The sequence below is a fragment of the Mobula hypostoma genome, chromosome 21 (assembly GCF_963921235.1).
Source record: "Mobula hypostoma chromosome 21, sMobHyp1.1, whole genome shotgun sequence".
NCBI lineage: Eukaryota > Metazoa > Chordata > Chondrichthyes > Myliobatiformes > Myliobatidae > Mobula > Mobula hypostoma.
Genome location: NC_086117.1, coordinates 10,327,937 through 10,351,326, shown reverse-complemented (window position 1 = coordinate 10,351,326; position 23,390 = coordinate 10,327,937). Strand labels below are relative to the sequence as shown.

Genomic DNA, 23,390 nt, shown 5'->3' with positions numbered 1-23,390 from the left:
AAAGTTTGAATAGATTCGGACTTTTACTCCCTGGAGCGTAGTTTAAGGAGGGGAGATTTGATGGAGGTAAACAAATCTCTGAGGGGTATAGACAGGGTGAATGCAAGCAGGCTTTTTCCACTAAGGTTGGGTGAGACTTGAAATAGGGACCATTGGTTAAGGGTGATAGGTGAACTGTCTAAGGGGAACACGCGAGGGAACTTCTTCACTCAGAGGATGGTGAGAGTGTGGAACAAGCTGTCAGCAGAAGTGGTCGATGCAGGTTTGATTTTGACATTTAAGGGAAATTTGGATTGGTGTATGAACAGGAGGGATATGGAGGGCCAGAGTCTGGGTGCAGGCCAATGAGACGAGGCAGATTAAGAATTCATCAACATGAGAATGTCTGTAGATGCTGGAAATCCAAAGCAACACACAGAAAATGCTGGAGGAACTTGGGTCAGGCAGCATCTACAGAAGTGAATAAACAGGCCGAGACCCTTCTTCAGGACTAAGATTAAGGGTCTGACAGAGACCAGATGGGCCAAATGACCTTTTTTCTGGGCTGTGGTGTTCTATGATTCCACGGTGCTTTAAGCCCAATATCGCCACACTGCATTTTTCCTCAAAGATGAAGCTTTCAAGGGGTACAGCGGGAGATGAGAGCACAATAACGTGGCTCTTCACTCCGATACTGAGGAGTGCTGCATCGGACTGGCAAGCCAGACTTCAAATGAGGTAATAAACACAACACCTTTCTACTTCGACAGGTGGTTCCCTGAATCCACTTCTCTGTCTTGGCCAACCTTCTTTACTCATCCAATACAAACTTGCTAACAGGTCAATTATTTCATAGGAATGCACCACTCAAAACAATGTGTAAACCAACTGCTGTTCACAGGGCGCTTCGGAATGTGTTGAGCTGGCTGGTGAATACATATTTTTCCCAAAATAGCACCTCAACAGAACATTCATAAAATAAGAAGCCAGTTAAAATGGATATTTTATTTAACAAGTTACATTAATACAGACGCTATAAACCAAATTGTAAAACTTTGTCTGCAAGTACAGAGACAAGTTTACAATAAATACAGCAAAAGTTTTATTTCTAAGTTTTTCAAAACAGTGGTTTAAATCTCCAACATAATTAAAAATCAGCTGTTAAGAAAGTTAAAAGTTTTTCCAAATATTTTTAAAGAAGTTGTAGTATTTGGGTGGAATTTCTACACTTTAAATGTCTCATGTTGTTATGTTTTAATTAAAATAAACACAAGTGAGTGAAATGAAGATGGCTGATCATATTTAAAGTACTCAGCTGTTTTACACAAAGTTTCCTCCTTCAGTAACAAACTACCATTGCATCATTAAGCTCCTCCATATTGTAAGATGCAGTCAATATGAAAATAAAATGTCTTTTCGGGTGCTTTGTGTAATCTCGACAAAATAGACACAGGAAATGTAGCTCCGCTTCCTTATACTAAAGAATTAAGGACACAGCTCATGCAGGACTGAAAAATCAACTGTTCCAAGGCTTTGAAACACTTAGCTTAAGCATACTGTGCCGAGTCAGAATACTTGTTTTACACCACGGGTTATGAGGCACTATCCTAAATAAGTTTCCCCACACACAGTTACAGACATGCAGTTCTAAAGCACTGACAACTATTCAGCTCGACCCACAAAACCGATCTGACAATGGCAGTATTTGGTTTGCACTGGGCATGAAGTCGTCGAGGGGCGGGGGAGCAGGGTGGTGCTGGTGGGAAGGATGGGGAAAAAAAAAATCGCTATATATAACAGCTACAGGCTAAGTATAAACCAGCCAGCATGTGTCTACTTTGTTCATCAGCTGCTGTCCACTGCAACCCTAAGTTCTGGTGTCTGCTGCATGCTTCGGACTGAACGTCGACTTTTCCTGCTACAGACTGCAAAGAGGCAGCAGCGTTGAGATAAAGGCTGGTAAGCAAAGCGTTGCCATTGAAGAAAAAGACAACAGCAAGGCCTTATAACACAACATTTCCACGGTGTTAAGAGTTCCAAACAAGACAAAAAGAAGGAATTTTGAAAAACAAAATGCATGTTATAAAGAGAGCCCAAAATATTAAACCAAAATGCAGTGCAAAGCAAATTCAGTGCATTTGACAAACCTATACTTTTCACTCAGATTACAATCACAGAATCATACTTTATGCAAGTGTAGAAAGACTATAATCAAATAATGCATTCAGATAGGACAAATGCCCCAGGTTGATAAAGTAACAATGAGGAAGATCCTGTTTTAATTCTCATTCACCAATTACCACATAACTAATACTGTTTTCTCAAAACAACATTTTTTAAAAAAAGTACGGTGAAAGAATTTACAGGCTGGAAGGTTTTGCTGGAGATAATGAGAATCTCAACGGAAAACTGGGGGAATAAAAAGAGAAAAATACTTTAGTAACAGCACCGAAAATCTGCTGGAATTTTGTCCAACTTGGATTTCTGGTATCACATTAACTCTGACAGAAAATCTGACAGCCTTGAAGAATTCAGGGGAAGAAATAAAGAGAGCAAGCACGGATTAAACCACAAACCATAAAGAGTGGAGAGCAGTCTTGGATTAGAGGACCAATGGAAATAAAACAATGTGAGAACGCTCATGTATTTCGGCACATCGTAAGACAACCAATACCTGTGAGCGTCTCCAATTCCCCGTTCACTGACCTGCACGGAAAAAACAATACATTGACTTTGCTAAATTCAGGCTTAAATATCATTCAGTATTTTGGGATAGAAGTTTGAATTATTAGTAAATAAAGCAGCTATGTCATGGTATTTCCAAGTTTTTTTTTCAGTTTAAAAAGTACTTCTAATTTTGTATACTGTTTTACAAGAAATGTCTGATTATATATTAATCAAAATTCTGCACAGATTGTGAAAGGGACTGTTCTAGTAGGATTTCTAAAGTGTGCAAAATATTCAGGTGAAAGAAACAATGAAAAGAAGTAAACTATGGCTCACGAAAGCAAAAACGCCCAGCCTTTGCTTAGTAACAGGTTAATCATGTCCGAGGGCTGAAGATCAGAAATTAAGGATTGCGTTAACCACTATTTACAAAAGTCCATGTAGAAAAGGTGAAGTTGTAGGTAGATTGTTGGTTATTGGAAATACTGTCCGTTTTGCCAGTACAAGGCTGCTATTTCAGTAGAAGGTACATAACACAAAATCTCCAACAACGCTGCTTCTGATGGTGGCTTGTTCCAGTAGTTATCTGTCCCAAAATTTTACACCAGCCCCAACAAGATCAGTCTTCAGGACATCTGTGACTGCAGGCATTTTGCGGGACTTGGTGGGAGACGAGCAGCCGCACTCTGTTCTGTTCTAAAGCTGTAATCGTACTGGAAAAGGAAAACAGAGTATGAATCCTCTTGCTTTTCTCAAATGCGTACACCTACTGGCACACCCCAAGAAAACTGTAATGCGGATTATAAAACAATAAGTCAACAGATTTGTCTTAACACCTTAAATTATTTAGATTTCTTGTTGCATTAATAGATTCAAGATTACTTAATGTCATTTCCTGTACACATGTAAAGGAGAATGAAATAATTGTTACTTTGGATCCGAAGCAGCACAAAAAAAAACACAATAAAATAAGACACAGTAATAAAAAAAAGACAATATATATAGATGCATAAGATAGCTTATTTACATAGATTAATTGTATGTCCATAAGTGATCCTCGGCATAGAAAGTACACATTATGATCAGAGATTAAGGGAGCTAGGGCTTTACTCTTTGGAGAGAAGGAGGATGAGAGGAGACATGATAGAGGTGTACAAGATATTAAGAGGAATAAGATAGAGTGGATAGCCAGCACCTCTTCCCCCGGGCACCACTGCTCAATACAAGAGGACATGGCTTTAAGGTAAGGGGTGGGAAGTTCAAGGGGGATATTAGAGGAAGGTTTTTTACTCAGAGAGTGGTTGGTGCGGGGAATGCACTGCCTGAGTCAGTGGTGGAGGCAGATACACTAGTGAAGTTTAAGAGACTACTAGCCAGGTATATGGAGGAATTTAAGGTGGGGGCTTATATGGGAGGCAGGGTTTGAGGGTCGGCACAACATTGTGGGCCGAAGGGCCTGTACTGTGCTGTACTATTCTATGTTCTATAGGAGTGTCTCTACATATAGTGACTAACAAGAACTGATAAAGTAATGGTGGCTGGGGTGGATTAGTGGGTGGATCAACCTTACTGCTTGGGGAAAGTAACTGTTTTTGAATCTGGTGGTCTTGGTGTGGATGCTATGTAGCCTCCTCGCTGATGAATTATAAGTCAGAACGAGGGTACCGGGAATGCTTAAACTGAACTTTTAAGTTTTTGGTTAATTTTAACTTTAAATTGAATACATAAACCTCAAAGTTCAAAGTAACTCCATTATCAAACTGTGTACACGCCACCATATACAACCCAGAGATTCATTTTCTTGTAAGATTCACAGAAGAAGAGGATTACAATAGAGTCAATAAAAAAACCACAGACAAACAAGCAATGAGGACTATCCAGCAGTTTAGTGAGCTGTCTGCAGAATGTCACCATATGTCACCAGTGCTTATCTTGTATCGTGGGCAGTATCCAGTGCGAACCCATGCCCTGGAGCTAGAGGTACGGATTCAAGATAGAGATCCACAGTTAAGCTCTACCTTTCCATGGCGTGCTGATTGCAGAGTGACACCGGAGCTTAGCAGTTAACACAACACTTTACAGCAGCCAGCCGCAAGATCAAGGGTTTCATTCCACCGCTATCTGCACAAAGAGTTTGTACATTCTCCCCATGACTGTGGGGGGAGGGGGTTCCTTCAGCTGCTCCAGTTTCCTCCCACATTTCAAACAAATAAGGGCTAGGGTTAGTGAATTGTGGGCACATGATTCTTGCTGATTTGATTTGACACAAGTGATGCATTTCATTGCATGTCTCGATGTACATGTGACAAACAAAGCTAATCTTCTGTCTTCTCTTCCCTTCTAGGGAGGTGCAGTCCTTAAAACAGAAACATAGTGCCCAGTTTTAGCAGGCAAGACCATTGTGGTCTGCAGTAGGTGGGCTAGGGAACAAGAGATCGCCTTGGTGCATTCAGTTTGCGGGGGGGGGGGCTGCTACAGTCACTTCCTCCAAGAGGACCACAACCTTGTCGTAGGGTTTGGAGGCTCGCGTGTCTCAATGACCCAGAGAGCTATGTTGGCTGGAGATAGGGCTTGTTTTTTGGGCTCTTGGTAGGGTCACCCATGCCAAACAGGTCAAAGGGTAGATGCCAGACTAAGAGAGGTCCACTGGTCCTCCAGGTTCGGGGGTTCAGCTCAGAGCCAACAACCCTGTCTGGTCAAACAAAAAATTTGTTACAGAAACAGCAATGAAGAATCTTTCTCTATCCGTGTGCAACTGAGAACCCTGAACAAGACCTGGGGCACAAAAGAGAAGATGGCCAAGGACAGAGTTAAAGGACCTTCATTGCTGCTGTAAAAGCCAGCAGTGTAGCGGACAGCAAGTATAGCTAGTGATTTGTTAGTGAGACCAACAGCAACTTTAAAAGGCCAAGTCTTTGCCTGCAGAGTGATCTCTATTGCACCACACACACACACACACACAGACACACACACACACACACACACACACGACTGAGCACTACCAGCAACAGGGGAGGACGGTGCACAGTACTCTGACAAGTTGAAGGGTCTGATTATTCTTCATTCGTTTTCTATACAATGGGTCAATGTGCCTTCTTCACTCAGAGGGTGCTGAGAGTGCAGACCCAGCTGCCACCTGAAGTAGTGGATGCAGGTGATTCAACGTTTAAGAGAAGTCTGGATAAGTAGATGGATGAGAGGGATGAGAGGGATGAGAGGGGTACGGAGGGCTATGGTCCGGGTGTCAGTAGATGAGACGAGGCAAAAGACCAGGCTGGCATGGACTAGGTGGGCTGAGAGGACCATTTCCATGCTGTAGAACTCTGTGGTACAGAACATATAAATATCTATGCTTCCAATGTCAGTGTTGTAACAAGCAAAAAAGAGATTAATCTTATTCCACGACATAATTTTCTAAAATCAATGATTTTTTTGGTCACTTTCAAATAGATTTTTACTTGAACACGAGATTCTGCAGATGCTGGAAATCTTGAGCAACACACACAAAATGCTGAAGGAAATCAGCAGGTCAGGCAGCATCTGTGTAAATAACACTATTCTTTTGCACTTCTGGTTAGATGCTAATTGCATTTCATTGGCTTTGTATCTGTACTCGGCACAATGACAATAAAGTTGAATCTAATCTAATCTGATCTATGGAGGGGAATAAATAGTGGACATTTTGGGCCAAGACTGTTCATCAGAACCTGATGAAGAGTCTTGGCCAGTTTACTTGACTTGAGATTGCTGAACAGCTCAAATTAGTGTGTTCTGTGAGTGTGGTAAACACAGAGTATCAGAGGTCCATTCATCAGCACAGGGTGTTAAATGAGCTAATTCATTGCAAAGAAATACTCCTACTTTTTCTGGTCAAGTTACATGTGGCCACGTGTCTGAAGATCAAATACGCCAAATGTTAGCTCACTGATGAGGCTTTGTTAGTGCACCACTGGAGATGAACAACGACAAAGGGAAAGGGCACAAACGAAGCAAACAAACTGTTGTACAGAGAACTTCAAGCATTCCCATTCCACCTCCAGGAAGTGAGTGTGAACCTGATTTAGGACAGACCAGCAGAGGCAAAAATCATCCCCCGGTGGCTACAATTGAGAGGACTTCCCATGCCAACGTGCTCGGGAGCAGTTGTTGCCCTGCGGCCACCGGGCTCCTGGACTGGCTTCGCTTGCCTCAGCACTGAACTGCTTCCACAGCCCATGGACTCACTTTCACAGCCTCTGCATCTCACCTTCTATACATTATTTGGTTACTTTTTTATTATTCGCACGGTTTGTTCTTTTTTCGCACGTTGGATGTTTGTTGGTCTTTGTTGCGTGGTGGTTTTTGTGGGTTCTATTGTGTTTCTTGGTTTGTGAGTGCTTGCAAGAAGATACATCTCCAGGTTGTATATGGTGGACATACTCTGATAATAAACTTAGTTTGAACTTTGAATCTCAGGAGGTATTATTCCCGGATGGCCGGGGTGGGGGCTGGGAGAGCCCACAAGAGAAAACTTACCGTAAGCATAGGTTGAGAGGTTCTTGATTAGTAAGAGCGTGAAAGGTTATCTAGAGAAGGCATGTTTGAGAGGGATAGTAAATTAGCCATGATGGAATGGTGGAGAATACTGAATGGGCTGAATGGCCTAATTTTGCTCCTACACCTTATGATCTAATCTACAGTATAAGAAACGTATGATTTGAGAAATGAAAGTGGGCCATACATGTAGCTAGGCAAGTGCAAGTTGGGTGCCCAAGACTTTTGCATAGCACCGCATTTGTCGACGTGGAGTAGAGAGCGAGTTTGTAAATCTGATGGGAGTGAAGGTATTGGGAATGGTGAGGGTGGAGCACTGTGGGAGGAGTGTGGGACAGGTGGCAGATAAGGAGTGACAGGGGCGGGTGGGGGGGTGGTGCAGGTGCAGACACACCCAGCCCTGAGACACCAGGCAAGGTCATTTGATTCCAAACAATTGGTTGTTACAGAATGTCTCTTTGGTGCTTCCCGCTCCCTCCCCCCTTTCCCAACCATGATTCCCCTCTCCCTGTTCCCCTTCCCACTCTCAATCCACAACAGATACCCATATGTCATGAAATTTGTTTTTTTTTAAATTACAGCAGTACAGGGCAATACATAAAATTACTACAGTACTGTGCAAAAGTCTTTGCAACCCTAGTTATAAATGTGCCTGAGACTTTTGCACAGTACTGTATATTGTGGACTGAGGATTGCTCTGTGTAATCATTGCACACAGTAGAAGAGAAATCGACCCATTTCCTATCATTGCACCCCAGGAAATTAGATTCAGGCAAAAGAAGGATCAAAAATCAGGGGTGAGGGTGGGGAGGGGTATATATGTAAAGCAAGTGCTTGAAGGACGAGAAGGGAAATGATGGAAAATATTTTCATCTGGAAGGTGGAAAGGGTCTGGAACTTGCTGCCTGGTAGGGTGATAAAAGCAGAGACGCTCGTCACATTTAAAATATGATTTAATGTGAAATTTGACCGAAGGTGGCAAGTACAGATATGAAAGGTCAAAAGTCAAGCCTCTGGATTGGCGCGTTTGGAGATTGGAGGGTCAATGCTTGCGATTTTGAGCATTACGGATCAAGGACTGGAGGTAGAGGCCTGGAGGTGCCCTGTCTGAGTGGGTGGATGGGAAAGGGGATTGTTTTGTTGTTGTTCTGCTGAACATTGTTGGCACGCTATGTTGGCACTAGAATGTGTGGTGACACTTGTGAGCTGCCCCCAGCACATCCTTAGGCTGTGGTGGTTGTTAACGCAAATGATGCATTTCAGTGTAGCTCTTAATGTACGTGTGATAAATAAATGAACAAAAGCTGTGTCCTGCAGGGTTATAGGGAGTTAGTGTTGGGGAGTGGGTAGCTCTCTCTGAAAACCACAGACACGGTGAACCAAATGGCTTTCAGTTACACCATACGCTTGTCCTGCATTCAAATATTCTTCAGCATGAACATGACAAACAAAAGATGTGGTTCTAAAGGGGATGGGTAAAATTACATACATGTACTTTGATAATGTTTACTTTGAACTTTGAACTTAAAGCCAAGGTGACTGCTAGATCCTCCTCCTGGTTATAAATGCAACCCAATTGGAGATGTCAAAGACCAGCACTTGTTCTGATCATCCACACCTCATAGGAACACTTCCCTACCAATTCTCACTGTTCTGCTCGTGTTTCTATTACACCTCCGACCAACACAGCAACATGGAAAAGGATATTGGTAAGATTGAAATCTTTTGGGAAGCAGAAAAATGAAGAGGATGCATGGAAAAAGAGCATATAAAAAACTTCAATTGTTCTAATCAATTTCCCGCATTTAAAAGTACCCATCTTATCACTTTACTCTGCAGCATCACTAACAAAACCAAACAGTGCAGGGTACAAGGAAGCTTTTAGAAAGTGAGTAGAGGTTGCCATCTGGTGGTAGAAGCAAGAAGAGCAGATGCCCTCAGTCTTGGCAGCGATGCTGACATTTCCAGCACATCATCAAATCAAATCATCAGCATCTTTCAAATAAAGCCATAAATATCCTTACATTTAAATGCATTGAATGGAAACCAGTTTATTAGAGTACATTCTTACACTTTACAAATGTCATAACTTGGGAATTCTGTACAATCATATTTTAGAAACTGCTCTCTGCTCTGTAATCTACTACTTAGATGCTCAGAGAAAATTATTTTTGTGTCACAATGACTGAAATGTATTAATGCTTTAAAAACTTACCACAGAAATGAGATATGTTCTACTTTTTAAAATTATATTTCAGTATACAAAGCCTACAAATCTGAATGTTTCAATCCCAAATATTTTGCCGAAATCCCAATTATCAGTATGTTCCTAAAACAAAATCAAACATTTTGCACTCAATATGAAATAATTTACCTTTTGCTAACATACAGAATCTTACAAAAGTTGCAGGGGGTTTGACATTTAAAAAAATAAGTTATTTACAAAGCTGAACTGACAAAAACCCAGCCAGCTGTTCAAGGAGTTACTATTTTCTGCCATCTCAGCTTCAATTATTCAATCACAAACAAGAGAAAATCTGCAGATGCTGGAAATCCAAGCGACACACACAAAATGCTGGAGGAACTCAGCAGGCCAGGCAGCATCTATGAAAAAGAGTACACTGACCTGCTGAAGGGTCTCGGCCCGATACGTCCACTGTACTCTTTCCCATAGATTCTGCTTGGCCTGCTGAGTTCCTCCAGCATTTTGCATGTGTTGCTTTAATTAGTTAGATTCATTTACTTATCACATGTACATCGACATGTACATTGAAATGTGAAAATGTGAAATTATATTCTTTCCTTGGCAAACTGAGGCCTATAGTTCCTTTTAGTTTATTTTACCTGTTTCTCTCTGAAAGGGTTAACATATGAGCAGCATTTGATGGCTCTGGGCCTGTACTTGTTGGAGTTTAGAAGAATGAGGGAGTACATCATTGATGTCTACTGAATATTGAAAGGTCTAGACGGCGTGGACGTGGAAATGTTGTTTCCTACAGTGGGGAGTCCAGAACCAGAGGGCACAGCTTCAGGCATCCCTTTAAAGCAGAGATGAGGGAGAATTTCTTTAGCCAGGGGATGGTGAATCTGTAGAATTCATTGCAGACGGCTATGGAGGCCAAGACATTGGATATATTTAAAGCAGAGATTGACTGGTTCTGATTAGTCAGGGAATCGAAGGTTACAGAGAGAAGGCAAGAGAATGGGATTGAAAGGGAAATATATCGGGGAAAGGGAAGACTCAAATGGCCGAGTAATGCTCCTGCGTCTTATGGTTTTATTTCTGAGTTTCTTAATGCAAGATTGGGTTTCACTTGGTTTCTTTTGGACTGCATGGTGCCAGTGGCAGATCTGGAGTTGGCGCTGCTACACTCCATCCACGTCTGCAGGCTTGACTGGTGCTGCACATCAGCTCAATCAGGACACTGATCTAGTTAGAACATAGAACAGAGAATGCTACAGCATAGTACAGGCCCTTCAGCCCACAAAGTTGTGCTGAACTTCTAACCTACTCCAAGATCAGTGTAACCATTCCCTCTCATATTGCCCTCCAATTATCTTTCATCCTTGTACCCATCAGAGAATCTCTTAAGTGCCTCTAATGCAGGGGTTCCCAATCTTCTATTATTCATGGACTCCTACCATTAACCAAGGGGTCCATGGACCCCGGGTTGGGAACTCCTGCTCTAATGTATCTGTCTCTACCACCACCCTGCTTGCTGAGCCTCTGGCTATTTAAGGGAATTATTTGCTGACAGTGACAGACAAATATTGCCAAAGCCTGCAGCAAATATCATCAACATGGAGGGGCGTCTGGCTGTTCAGATACACATTCTGCAGTTGCCTTGGTAGTGACACTGATGGGAACACTCCATTACAAAAAGATTCAGTCTTAAATGACCATTCCTTTAACCCCAAGCTGATGACCACAGCCCCAGCTTCCCTTACGACAGAAAATATCCTCATTATCATAGAGAAGTATGGCACAGAAACAGGTCATTCGGCCCATCTAGTTCATGCTAAAAGCATTTATATTGCATACTCTCATCAAGCTGCACCGGGACCATAGCCTTCCATATACCTACCATCCATGAACCTATCCAAACTTTGCTTAAATGCTGAAATCAAGCTCACAAGCACCAATTGTGCTGGCAGCTCATTCCACACTCTCACGACCCTCTGAGTGAAGAAGTTCCCCTCATGTTCCATTTAAACTTTTCACCTTTCACCCTTAACCCATGACCTCTGGTTGTAGCCTGCTTGCATTTACCCTGCCTATACCCTTAACAAATTTGATAATAGTTACCAGAATTTAATACCTCTATCAAATCTCCTCTGAATCTTCTACGTTCCAAGGGATAAAGTCTTAACCTATTCAATCTTTCCTTTTAACTCAGGTCCTTCAGACCTGGCAACATCCTTGTAAACTTTCTCTGTACTCTTTCAATCTATTTTCATCTTTCCTATAGGTAGCTGCACACAATACTCCAAATCAGGCCTCACCAACGTCATATAAAACTACGACAAAACATCCCATCACATGTACTCAATACATTGATTTATGAAGGACAATGTGCCAAAAGCTTTCTTTACGACCCTGTCTACCTGTGACGCCACTTTCAACCAATTATGGACCTGTATTCCCATATCCCTTTGTTTACAACACTCCTCAGTGGCCTGCTGTTCAGTGTGCAAGACCTACCCTTATCTGCATTAAATTCCATCTGCCATTTTTCAGTCCATATGTATCTACTCTAAAAGGCTCCTTCACAAACTCATAAACACAAGAGATGCTGGAAACCTCAAGGAGCACAAACAAAATGCTGGAGGAACTCAAGGTTCAAAGTAAATTGATTATCAAAGTAATTATATGTTTTATCAGTGTTTCTCAACTGGAGTTTCGCGGAGAGGTCAGTCAATAAGGCCTGAAATATCAACTGTTTACTCCTTTCTCTGTAGATGCTGTTTGGCCTGCTGAGTTCCTCCAGCATTTTGTGTGTGTTGAGAGTAGTAATGTAGTGTTCATGGTCCATTCAAAATCTGATGGCGGTGGAGGGGGAGGGTGGAGGGAGGGAAATAAGATCTTCCTAAGATGTTGAATGTCTTTGGGCTCCTGTACCTCTTCTCTGATGGCAGCAATGAGAAGAGGGCATGTCCTGGGTGATGAGTGCCCTGAGTGATAGATGCTGCCTTCCTGAGGCATCACCTTATGAAGATGACGTCAATGGTGGAGAGGCTAGTACCCATGATGGAGCTGACTAAGTTTACAACCCTCTGCAACTTTTTTCAATCCTGTGTAGCGGTGCCCCCATTCTTCTAAACTCCAAAGAGTATGGCCCCCGATCTACTCACTGTTTCTCCACTAGACAACCCCTTGTCACATACTGAGCTTTCGTTCTGCTATTTGAAGGTAAGAGTATCCTTTCCCATGCCTGGGAGAGGACAACTTAATGATCTTGCACTTTACTGTCCACCTGCGCTGCACTTCCTCTGTAGTTGCGACACTTTATTCTGCATTTTGTTATTGCTTTACCTTGCATCACCTCAGTGCAGCGTGCAACGAACTGATCTGTATGAACAGTATGCAAGAATGTTTTCATTGTATCTCAGTGCATTGTGACAATAAACCAATTCCTATACATTCCAATCCTACAATTCTCATTTAGCACAATGCCTCCAGAGCAGGGATTTCCCAGCCTATTTATGCCATGGACCAATACCATTAAGCAAGGGGTTCGTGGCCCTCAGGTTGGAAACCCCTGCTCTAGATCAATGAAACCTAGATGCTAATTCATTGGCTCTTTACACGGCTCTGAAACATCTGTACAATGAAGATACATTTATCATAGTGCTCCTCATTGACTACAGCTCAGTATTCAACACCAATGTTCCCTCCCTCGAAACTAATCACTAAGCTGTAAGCCCTTGCCCTCAATACCTCCTTGAGCAACTGGATCCTTGATTTCCTCACTTGCCCAGTCAGCTCGTATCAGCAACAATGTTTCTGCCTTGAACTCCATCAACACAGGCTGTGTGCTTAGCCCCCTGCTGAACTCGCTTTAAACCGTGACAGTGAGGCTATGCTAGCTACAATGCCACATTCAAATTTGCTGACGCCATCACTGAGGTTGGCTGAATTAAAGGTGGCGACAAATAGGCATATTGGAGGGAGACTGAAAATCAGATCGAATGGTGTTACATCAACAATCTCTCACTCAACATCGGCAAAACAAAAGAGATTATTGACTATAGGAGGAAGAAGCTGGAAGTCCATGAGCAAGTCTTTATCAGAGGATCAGAAGGGGCGAGGGTTGGCAACTTTAAATTCCTTGGTGCTCTCATTTCAGAGTATCTGCCTTGGGTCCGGCATGTAAATGCCATTATAAAAAAGGCACAGCAGCACCTCTATTTTCTTAGAAGCTTGTGCAGATTTGGCATGACATCTAAAACTTTGACCATCTTCTATGGATGCTTAGTGGAGAGTATCCTGACTGGTTGCATTGTGACCTGGTCTGAAAACACCAATGCCCCAGAACAGAAAAGCTGGCACACAGTCCCATCCATTATGGGTAAAGTCTTCCCCATCACTGAGCACGTTTACAGGGAGTGCTGCCACAGAAAGTGCCATCCCCAGCTCATGCACTCTTCTCTGTACTACCGTCCAACCAAGCAGAGTTCACTGCCAAGAAGGCCCACCAGCACCTTTACTTCCTGAGAAAGCTAAAGAAATTTGGCCTGTCCCCTAAAACCCTCACTAATTTTTATAGATGCATCGTAGAAAGCATTCTTCTAGGGTGCATCACAACCTGGTATGGAAGTTGTCCTGTCCAAGACCGGAAGAAGCTGCAGAAGATCGTGAACACAGCCTAGCACATCACACAAACCAATCTTCCGTCCGTGGACTCACTTTACACCGCACGCTGTCGGAGCAGTGCTGCCAGGATAATCAAGGCCACGACCCACCCAGCCAACACACTTTTCGTCCCTCTTCCCTCCGGGAGAAGGCTCAGGAGCTTGAAGACTCGTACGGCCAGATTTGGGAACAGCTTCTTTCCAACTGTGATAAGACTGCTGAACGGATCCTGACCCGGATCTGGGCTGTACCCTCCAAATATCCAGACCTGCCTCTCGGTTTTTTTTTTGCACTACCTTACTTTCCATTTTCTATTTTCTATTTATGATGTATAATTTAAATTTTTAACATTTACTAATTTTTACTATTTTTAGCATTTTTAATATTAATATTTGTAATCCAGGGTGTGGGAAGCACAGAATAAAATATCGCTGTGATGATTGTACGTTCTAGTACCAATTGTTTGGCAACAATAAAGTATAAAGTATCAGGCAAGAAGTCCCACACCAACAGGTTCAGGAACAGCTATTACCCTAAAACTATTGGGAATAACTTTATTCACCCCAACGCTAAACTGATTCTACAACTTGTGGGTTCACTTTCAAGGACTCATGTTCTCATTAAGCATGTATTTATCTATCCTCTTTAGTATTATCTGTCCTCTTTCATACGTCGGTTATTTGTCAGTCTTTGTGTGTAGTTTTGCATTGACCCGTCGCATTTCTTTGTTCTACTGTGAATGCCTGAAAGAAAATGAATCTCAAGGTAGTATATGGTGACATAGACACACTTTTGACATTAAATTTATTTTGAACTTATCCCCTTCAATCCTTTAAAATCTTGCTCTAATGACAGGTTTTTGGCTATCACGTAGCCCCACTTCACTACGTTGGCCCCTGAATATTCCAGACTTTTACCACGGAACAGCCATACCTCCCAGTTGCCCTGTTACCTCCCATCCTCCTGAACCCCACTGTCAAGATCTGTGAATCACCACAAATACAAATGCCAGAGAAGAGGTGACTATTTGTGCTATGCTGTGTGATCCACAGAACAGCCCTCAATACATCAATAAAACAATTATACGAGGAGTAGTGTACAGTAGGGTTCCCAACCTGGGGTTCACGGACCCCTCAGTTAATGGTAGGGGTGCATGGCACAAAAAAAGTTGGGAACCGTTGCTGTAGAGGAACTTCTCAGTACAACACAGAATACCCACAACTTAATAACCCTACCTAAACTGAACTTCAATCACTAACACTGTAAAGGATCAAGCTAACTGCTATGTTACCGTGAAGATTAGAGGAGATACTGTACAAATACAAACTTTTCACCCAGAGTGGTTGGAGCTTGAAGCATGCTGTCAGAGTGTGTGGTGGAGACAGGTACTCTCTCAACATCTGAAGTAAGTAGCTGGGCGTAGACTTGCCAAGGCACAGAAAGCTAATGACTAATCTCTGGTAAATGAGCTTCAAGAAGTTTGGTGCTGGACAGATGTTGGATAATGTGGGCTGAAGGAATCACATCTAAGCTGCATGGCTCTGTGACTAAACGCAGTCAATCAGAAATGAAGTGTACCGATTAGCGCAATCGGTTTACAAAACCAGTGATCATCCCATCACTGTCTGCAAGGAGTTTGTATTTCCTCCACATGACCATGAGGGTTTCCTCTGGGGTGCTCTGGTTTCCTCCCACATTCCACAGATGTACGGTCATGGTTAGAGAGTTGTGGATATTCTGGAAACATGGCAACCCTTGCAGGCATCCCCCAGCACAATCCTTGCTGATTTGATTTGACGCAAGTGACACATTCCTCTCCCTGTAAATAAAGCCTTTCTTTCTTCTAAATTAAAAATGGAAAATGAACAACATTTATTGAGGGCACATCAGCATAAGTGTTTTCAATGCTCAATTCAAACAACAGAGACATTAGCTCCACTGAAGTAACACAGCACTCAATATCAAAAAGAAAATACTGTGGATTCTGGAAATCAAATAAAACACGACAGCTGGAAATAGTTAGCAGGTATCTGCGGAGTGGGCTGACATTTCAGGTTGACGGCCTTTCGTCAGAACTGGAAAGAGTCCAACATGTAACGGAGTCTAAGCGAATCCAGTGAAGGGTAGGGTGGGGAAGGGAGTGGGAGTGAACCAGATCTGTTCCAGCAGGGGGTTAAAGGAGATGGTACATCTCCAACAAACAGATGGTGGGTGTGTAACTAGAACAGAACCATTGTAAATAATGGCTGTCTGAAAGCATGGAGAAATAGATATAATCTGAAAGTGGTGAACTCACTGCTGTGCCCATAAAGATGCGATGGATCTGCTGGAAGCTGAGACACTTTTTCAATTTTCCTTTAAACTTCATCTGTTGGTTTGGACAAGCTTCAATGGGCATCTTGACGTAGGAGACATAGGCCCAAAGATCAGAAAGTGGGCAAATAATCCCTTTATAAAATCTCCACGCCCACCAGATCCAATCCTTTCCTGAATGGAACCCAACTGGTTCCTTTTTTTTTAAATAAAGCCAATCTCTTATCTTTAAATTGAGGTGGAAATGGTACTGTACTCTGCAGAGATTGCCCCCCCCGCCCCAGAAATGAGGATAGGCCTGGGCTGAATGGCCTTGTACTGGAACTTAAAAGCCTGTATCAGATGTTGGGTTAGCTGCTTCCAACTCACAAAGACACAAGAGATCACAGATGTCGAAAACGCTAAGCGGCCATTTCCCTCCACAGATGCTGCCTGACCTGCTGAGTTCCTCCAGCACCTTGTGCATAATTCCAACTCACTGCCATCCAGGTAAACTTTTGCTTACACTAACAATTTGTCCTATAAATCCACCCGCTTTCTCCAATATGCTTGGCACCTGCTGCAGTTTGCCCTATCAAGATGTAGAAAATCTTTGTTCAAGCCCTGTTAGTCCTGTCAGCTCCACTTCTAATACACTGGTGGTCAATGAACCTAAAGATAAAGATCTATCTATTAGTGTTATTTGTCACATGTACATCGAAACATCAAAATATACAGTGAAATGCATGCTTGCATCAATGACGAGCACCATCTGGAGATGAGCTAGGGGAACCTGGAAGAGTCGCCATGCTTTCTATGCTAGCTCTACATGCCTACAACTTACTAATCTTACCCTGTACATCTCTGGATTGTGGGAGGAATGAAACCCATGTGGTTGCAGGGAGAACATTCAGACACTGCAGACAGTGACGGGAGCTGAACCCTAGTCACTGATCACTGGCACTGTAAAGTGTTACGCTAACCACTAGGCTACCGTGCCATCCCTGGCCCCCTGAGATGCCCAACCACCACCACCACCAGTGCTTAGTGTGTTGTCCCAAATGAACTGGAACGTGGATGTCAGAAAAACAGGGATATGAGCCGTGTAGGAGAAAAGGGTTAGATTGATCATGGAGTAGGTTTATATAGGTCAGCATAATACCATGGGCCGAAGGGCCTGTACTGCACTGCACTGTTCTATGTTATTATTATTAGTTGGAGGAGCTGTTCACGCTGCCAACTCACGCCTGCACTGCCAGATCCAGCTCAAACTGTATCATCAAGTTCGCTGGTGATACCACAGTGGTTGGCCTCATCAGCAACAATGATGAATCGACATGCAGAGAGGACGCAGAGAGGCCTGTCAAATCATGTGCAAACAACAACCCGAGTCTCAGCGTGGACACGAGAAAAGAGATGATTGAGGACTCTAGGAAAAAACAGGTCAACTACTCTCTGCTGCATATCAATAGGTCTGCTGTGGAGAGCACAAAGTTCCTTGGTGTGCAGATAACAGATAATCTAACCTGGACCCACACTCTACATTAGCCAAGGCAGCACAATAGCAGCTACACTTTCTGAGGAGGTTGAGGCATGAAAGGCTCCCCACCCCCATTCTAACAACTTTAAGGAGCACCATTGAGAGTGTCCTGTCTGATTGCACCATTGTGTAGTACAAAAGCTACAAGGCATCGGACAGCAGGACCCTCGTACAGATAGTAAAAACTGCCAAGAGGATCCCTGGGGTCTCCCTGCCCCCATTTGTGACATTTACTGGGAGTGCTGTATAGGAAGGTTCTGATGCAGTGTGGACAATCCCTACCACCCATCTCACAATTTCTTTCACCCACTACCATCAGGGAGGAGGTTCAGAGGGATCAGGGCTAGGATTGCCAGAGTGGATAACAACTTCTTCCCTCAGGCTGTGAGACTAATGAATACCCTGCCACTACCGAGGTCTCGTCACTAGGACAGCGAGCTGTTTACATTGTAAACATCTGTTTATTGTTCACCTGTGCCGAGCATTTCATGTGCATTTTGAATTATACTTTATTAACTTTTTTGTGGCAATATTTTGGTTTACATGCTGTGTGTGACATCTATTTTGTGGGTGCACTGTGGTCTGGAGGAACATTGTTTTAGTTGATTGGCTATATGTACAATAAACTTGAACTTGATCTTGGGGGAAGGAGTGAGGTTGCACAGGAGTTCAAGACAGAAACTACAGTGAAACATTCCCTAAAAGTAATGAAACTATAATATTTAAGCAACCAACTCTGACTGAGATCCTTCACAAGCACGGGTTAGTCTGAAGTTGTAACAGTGACAGAAGTTGCAGTGATGTGGAAAGAATATGTCTTGTATGGGACTGAAGATGCTCAATGAATTTTTACAGTTTTGAAGTTTGTTCCACTTGGGATATTTTTGCCAATAACTGGCTGTAATTAAGTACAGTCCCAAATACTTTCATCTGCATTTTCACAAACCAATAAAAAATGTCAGGTAGATACCCTTACAAATCAGGAGCACACTTTCAAAGCACCCTCACAGAAGTAGGAGTATGCTGCATGACCACGAAAGCCTGCACTCACATGCAATAACACTACGGCTGATGTGAATCTGACCTCGGCTTCATTCTCTGGAGCACATACACCGACACAGCTTCCACACATCTCTGAATCAGTACAAGGCTCCAAACATTCATGACAGCGACCACTTACTCTGAGGGCAGCAGAGCTGAACATGGAGAAACAATCCAACGAGCTTTACGAACTGTACTCAAAGGCATGCTTAACCCTCAGCTGAAAATTTAATTCTGGCCTCAGATATTCTGCCACTCAGGTCAGGGAGGAGATGCAGGAGCCTGAAGACTCACATTCAATGATTCAGGAACAGCCTTTTCCCTTCTGCCATCAGATTTCTGAATTTTCATGAACATTATCTCATTTTTTAATGGCATTATTTATTTTGGGTGGCATGGTAGCAGTCAGTGTAACACTACAGTTCCAGCGACTGGGTTTCCACCGTTGTCTGTAAGGAGCTTGTACATTCTCTTCCGTAACTGTGTGGGCGTCCTGCAATTGCTCCACTTCCCTCCCACATTCCAAATCAGGTTAGTGAGTTGTGGGCATACTATGATGCCACTGGAAGCGTGGCCACACTTGCAGGCTGCTACCAGCACAATCCCCAGACTGTGTTGGTTGTTGACACAAATGATATATCCATGGCCTCCTCTACTGTACAGATGAAGCCACACTCAGGTTGGAGGAACAACACCTTACATTCCGTCTAGGTAGCCTCCAACCTGATGGCATGAACATTGACTTCTCTAACTTCCGCTAATGCCCCACCTCCCCCTTGTACCCCATCCGTTATTTATTTCTTTCTCTCTCTCTCCTTTTTCTCCCTCTGTCCCTCTCACTATACCCCTTGCCCATCCTCTGGGCTTTCTCCCCCTCCCCCTTTTCTTTCTCCCTGGGCCTCCTGTCCCATGATCCTCTCATATCCCTTTTGCCGATCACCTGTCCAGCTCTTGGCTCCATCCCTCCCCCTCCTGTCTTCTCCTATCATTTTGGATCTCCCCCTCCCCCTCCCACTTTCAAATCTCTTACTAGCTCTTCCTTCAGTTGGTCCTGACGAAGGGTCTCGGCCTGAAACGTCGACTGTACCTCTTCCTACAGATGCTGCCTGGCCTGCTGCATTCACCAGCAACTTTGATGTGCGTTGCTTGATATATTTCGCTGTATGTTTTGATGTACATGTGACAAATAATAAAGCTAATATAAGAAGACTATAAGACATAGGAACAGAATTTGGCCATTCGGCCCATTGAGTTTGCTCCACCATTCCATCATGGCTGATTTATTGTCCCTCTCAACTCCATTCTCCTGCCTTCTTCCCGTAGCCCTTGATGTCTTTATTAATCAAGAACCTATCAACCTCTGCTTCAGTGATATAATTTCATCTTGTAATTTAGAGTTATTTCGTACTGAAGAGCCTGTCTGTGTAATGTAGTGTTTTATAACTCTGTGACAACAAATTTCATCTCATGTAGGTTGGTGATAATAAACCTGATTCTGCCCTGCACATTGTTAAAGCAGCCCTAATTTAATTTTTTTAAAATTTATTTTATGACTCTACATCTGCACTGCTGCGGCAATACAACAAATACAGCACGGGACAGGCCCTTCTGGCCCAACTAGATACACCACTCAACAACCCCCGTACAGTGCCTTGAGAAAGTATTCTAAGTAAATTTATAATCCAAGTACATATACGTTACCATATACAACCCTGAGACCCATTGTCTTGTGGGCATCACAACTAACAACTCATAATTATGTTCACATTTTACTGTTGCATGTTCTAAATTTAAAACATATTGCAGTAGAATTTCTTTGAGCTGATCTACAAAACATTGTGCATCATGTCAAATCAAAAGAAAAAATCCAAAACCTGTCAACAATTTACAAAAAATTAAAAATCCAAAATTCTGTGGCTGAAAAAGTATTCATCCCCTTTGTAATTACAATGCTAACTTCCCTGAGGTGCAAAGCTTTACATTACCTTACCAACTCACCCAGTTTGTTGATGCAGAAAACTGAAAGATCACCTGAATAAATACCCTCTCCCTCTGTAAGGTCCAAGGGTATATGGTAGATTCTCAACAGACCAAACCAAACTGAAGACAAAAGAGCATTCAAGGCAAGTCAGGGAAATGATAAGAGAGAAGCACAACTGTGGGGGAGGGTACAAGACCATCTCAAAGGCACTGAACATACCTTGGAGCTCAATGCAGTCCAACATGAAAATGTGGAAAAAATATGAAACCACAGCCATACTGCCTAGGTCAGGCCGCCCCACTAAACTTAGTCGTTGGAGGAGAATGGTACTTGTAAGAGAGGCTATTGTAACGCCGGCAGTCACTCTGAGCGAGCAGCAGAAGTCAGTGGCTGAAAGATGAAGTTCATGGCTTCACAACCTCTAACACGTTGCACAAAAAGGGGACTTATGAAAGAGGGGCGAGGAAGAAGCCCTGGCTTAAAAAAAACATATCCTTGCCCATAAGGACTTTGCAAAGTGTCACTTAGAAGATACTGTAAAGAAGAGGAAGGTCTTGTGGTCAGATAAGACTGAAGGGCCGAGATGGCCTGTTTCCATGCTGTAATTGTTATATGGTTAAAGTGGAACTTTTTGGCCTCAACACTAAGCAGTACGTGTGATGCAAGTCTAATACTGTGCCACAGGCATGTAACACTACTGTATAGTGGAGATAGCATCATGCTATGGAGATGCTTTTCAGCAGCTGGGACTGGAAATCTGGTCAAGGGAAGATGAATGCTGCTAAGTACAGAGAGATCCTAGATAAAAATCTGCTAGCCTCTGCCAGAAAGCTTAAACTGGGGAGGAAGTTCGTCTTTCAGCAGGACAATGAACCAAAGCACACTACCAGAGCAACCATGGAGTGGCTTCAGATGAAGAAAATTGATGTCCTTGAGTGGCCTAGTCACAGTCCTGACCTTAATCTGATCAAACATCTCTGGCAAGGCCTCAAGATTGCTGTCCACTACTGCTCCCCAACTAACCTGGCACAGCCTGAGCAATTTTGCAAGGAGGAGTGGGCAATCCTTGCTCCATCACATTGTGCAAAGCTTATAAAGACTTTTCCAAAGACTACTGGCTGTAATAGCTCTGAGAGGTGGTTCAACTAAGTACTGAGCAAAGGGGCTGAATACTTTTAAACTGCTGACATTTCAGTTTTTGAAATTTTAATTTTTAATGCTTTACAATTTTTCCTGTTTGTTTTGGACTCTGTGGAAAAAGAAGCATGTGATTCACAAAATAAAATGATTAACGTCCTTGGCTGTAATACTCATTGATGTAAACAAAGGGTTGGGGACTGAATACTTCTACAAGGCACTGTATTTAACCCATCATAATCACAGGATAATTTACAATGACCAATTAACCTACTAACCAGCATGTCCTTGGACTATGGGGGAGAACTGGAGCACCCAGAGGAAACCCGTGCACTCATGTGGAGGACGTACAAACTTCTTACAGACGGTGCTAAACTCAAATCTGATGCCCTGGGCTACAATAAAATCATGCTATGCCTTTTCTGGGTCCTCTAGGCTTCAGTGCTCAGCTGTCCCAACAAGGAGAGTTTTGGGGATTCACTTTCTAATGGTGACAGGAATACTGCCAGGTTCAGGCAATGAACAGAGTGCATTAAAAATGATTTACTACCCCAGATCAGCTGTAAAAGATTATTGCCGCATATCTTTAATCTGCCTCAAAATAGTTCTTGTTGCCAACCACATCATCACTAGCATTAGTGCCAAGCCCCCTTACATCAGAACTATCTCAACCATTTAATAAACATTGTTTAAAAGTAGTGACGAGGAGCAGTCAAAACATTTAAAGTTCTGTTTGAAATTAAACTTTAAACTGGAGTAGCAAATGAAACATATTCAAAGTTTAATTTCCTTATAAAATAGAACAGAGATGAGGAGGAATTTCTTTAGCCAGAAGGTAGTGAATCTGTGGAATTCACTGCCACAGACGGCTGTGGAGACTGAGTCCCAAACTTCCCTGCTTGTATTTCCACATGTGTAAGTTTGGGACTTTGCAATAGTGATGTCTTCCAATTTTGCTACAAATCCATGGGAAATCACCTTTGGGATCTAGGATCCGGTCAGTCCGGGAGCTGAGAGCCTCCACCAGCCACACTGATTTCCAGGAAGGGTAGGACAAAGATTAGCGTTTGCAGGCCGTCCCCAGGGTCCGTTTCCACAGATGCCCACTGGGGGCGGCACACTGGCATCCTTGTTAGCATAAGATTTGGCTCAATTCCTGCCACTGTCCGTAAGGCAATTATACGTCCTCCAGGTGGGTTTCATCTGGGTGTGCTAGTTAGCTCCCACGTTCCAAAGGCGTATGGGATGGTAAGCTGTGGGCATGCCATGTTGGCACTGGAAGCATGGTTATTCCATGCCATGTTGGCACTGGAAGCATGGTTATTCCATGCCATGTTGGCACTGGAAGCATAGTGACACCTCGGGGC

The 23,390-nt window shown here is 43.0% G+C and overlaps 1 protein-coding gene across 3 annotated transcripts in view; it reads right to left on the bottom strand.

The window, feature by feature from the left end:
- Positions 1-970: 970 nt before the first annotated feature.
- Positions 971-23,390, bottom strand: part of mvb12ba (multivesicular body subunit 12Ba) — a 302,283-nt gene continuing 279,863 nt past the window's right edge. For all 3 annotated transcript variants that reach the window (XM_063073420.1, XM_063073422.1, XM_063073419.1), the window contains one exon: positions 971-3,359. In XM_063073420.1, coding sequence (XP_062929490.1) covers positions 3,273-3,359 — 87 coding nt within the window. In that variant the 3' untranslated portion in view covers positions 971-3,272. The remainder of the gene's footprint in view (positions 3,360-23,390) is intronic.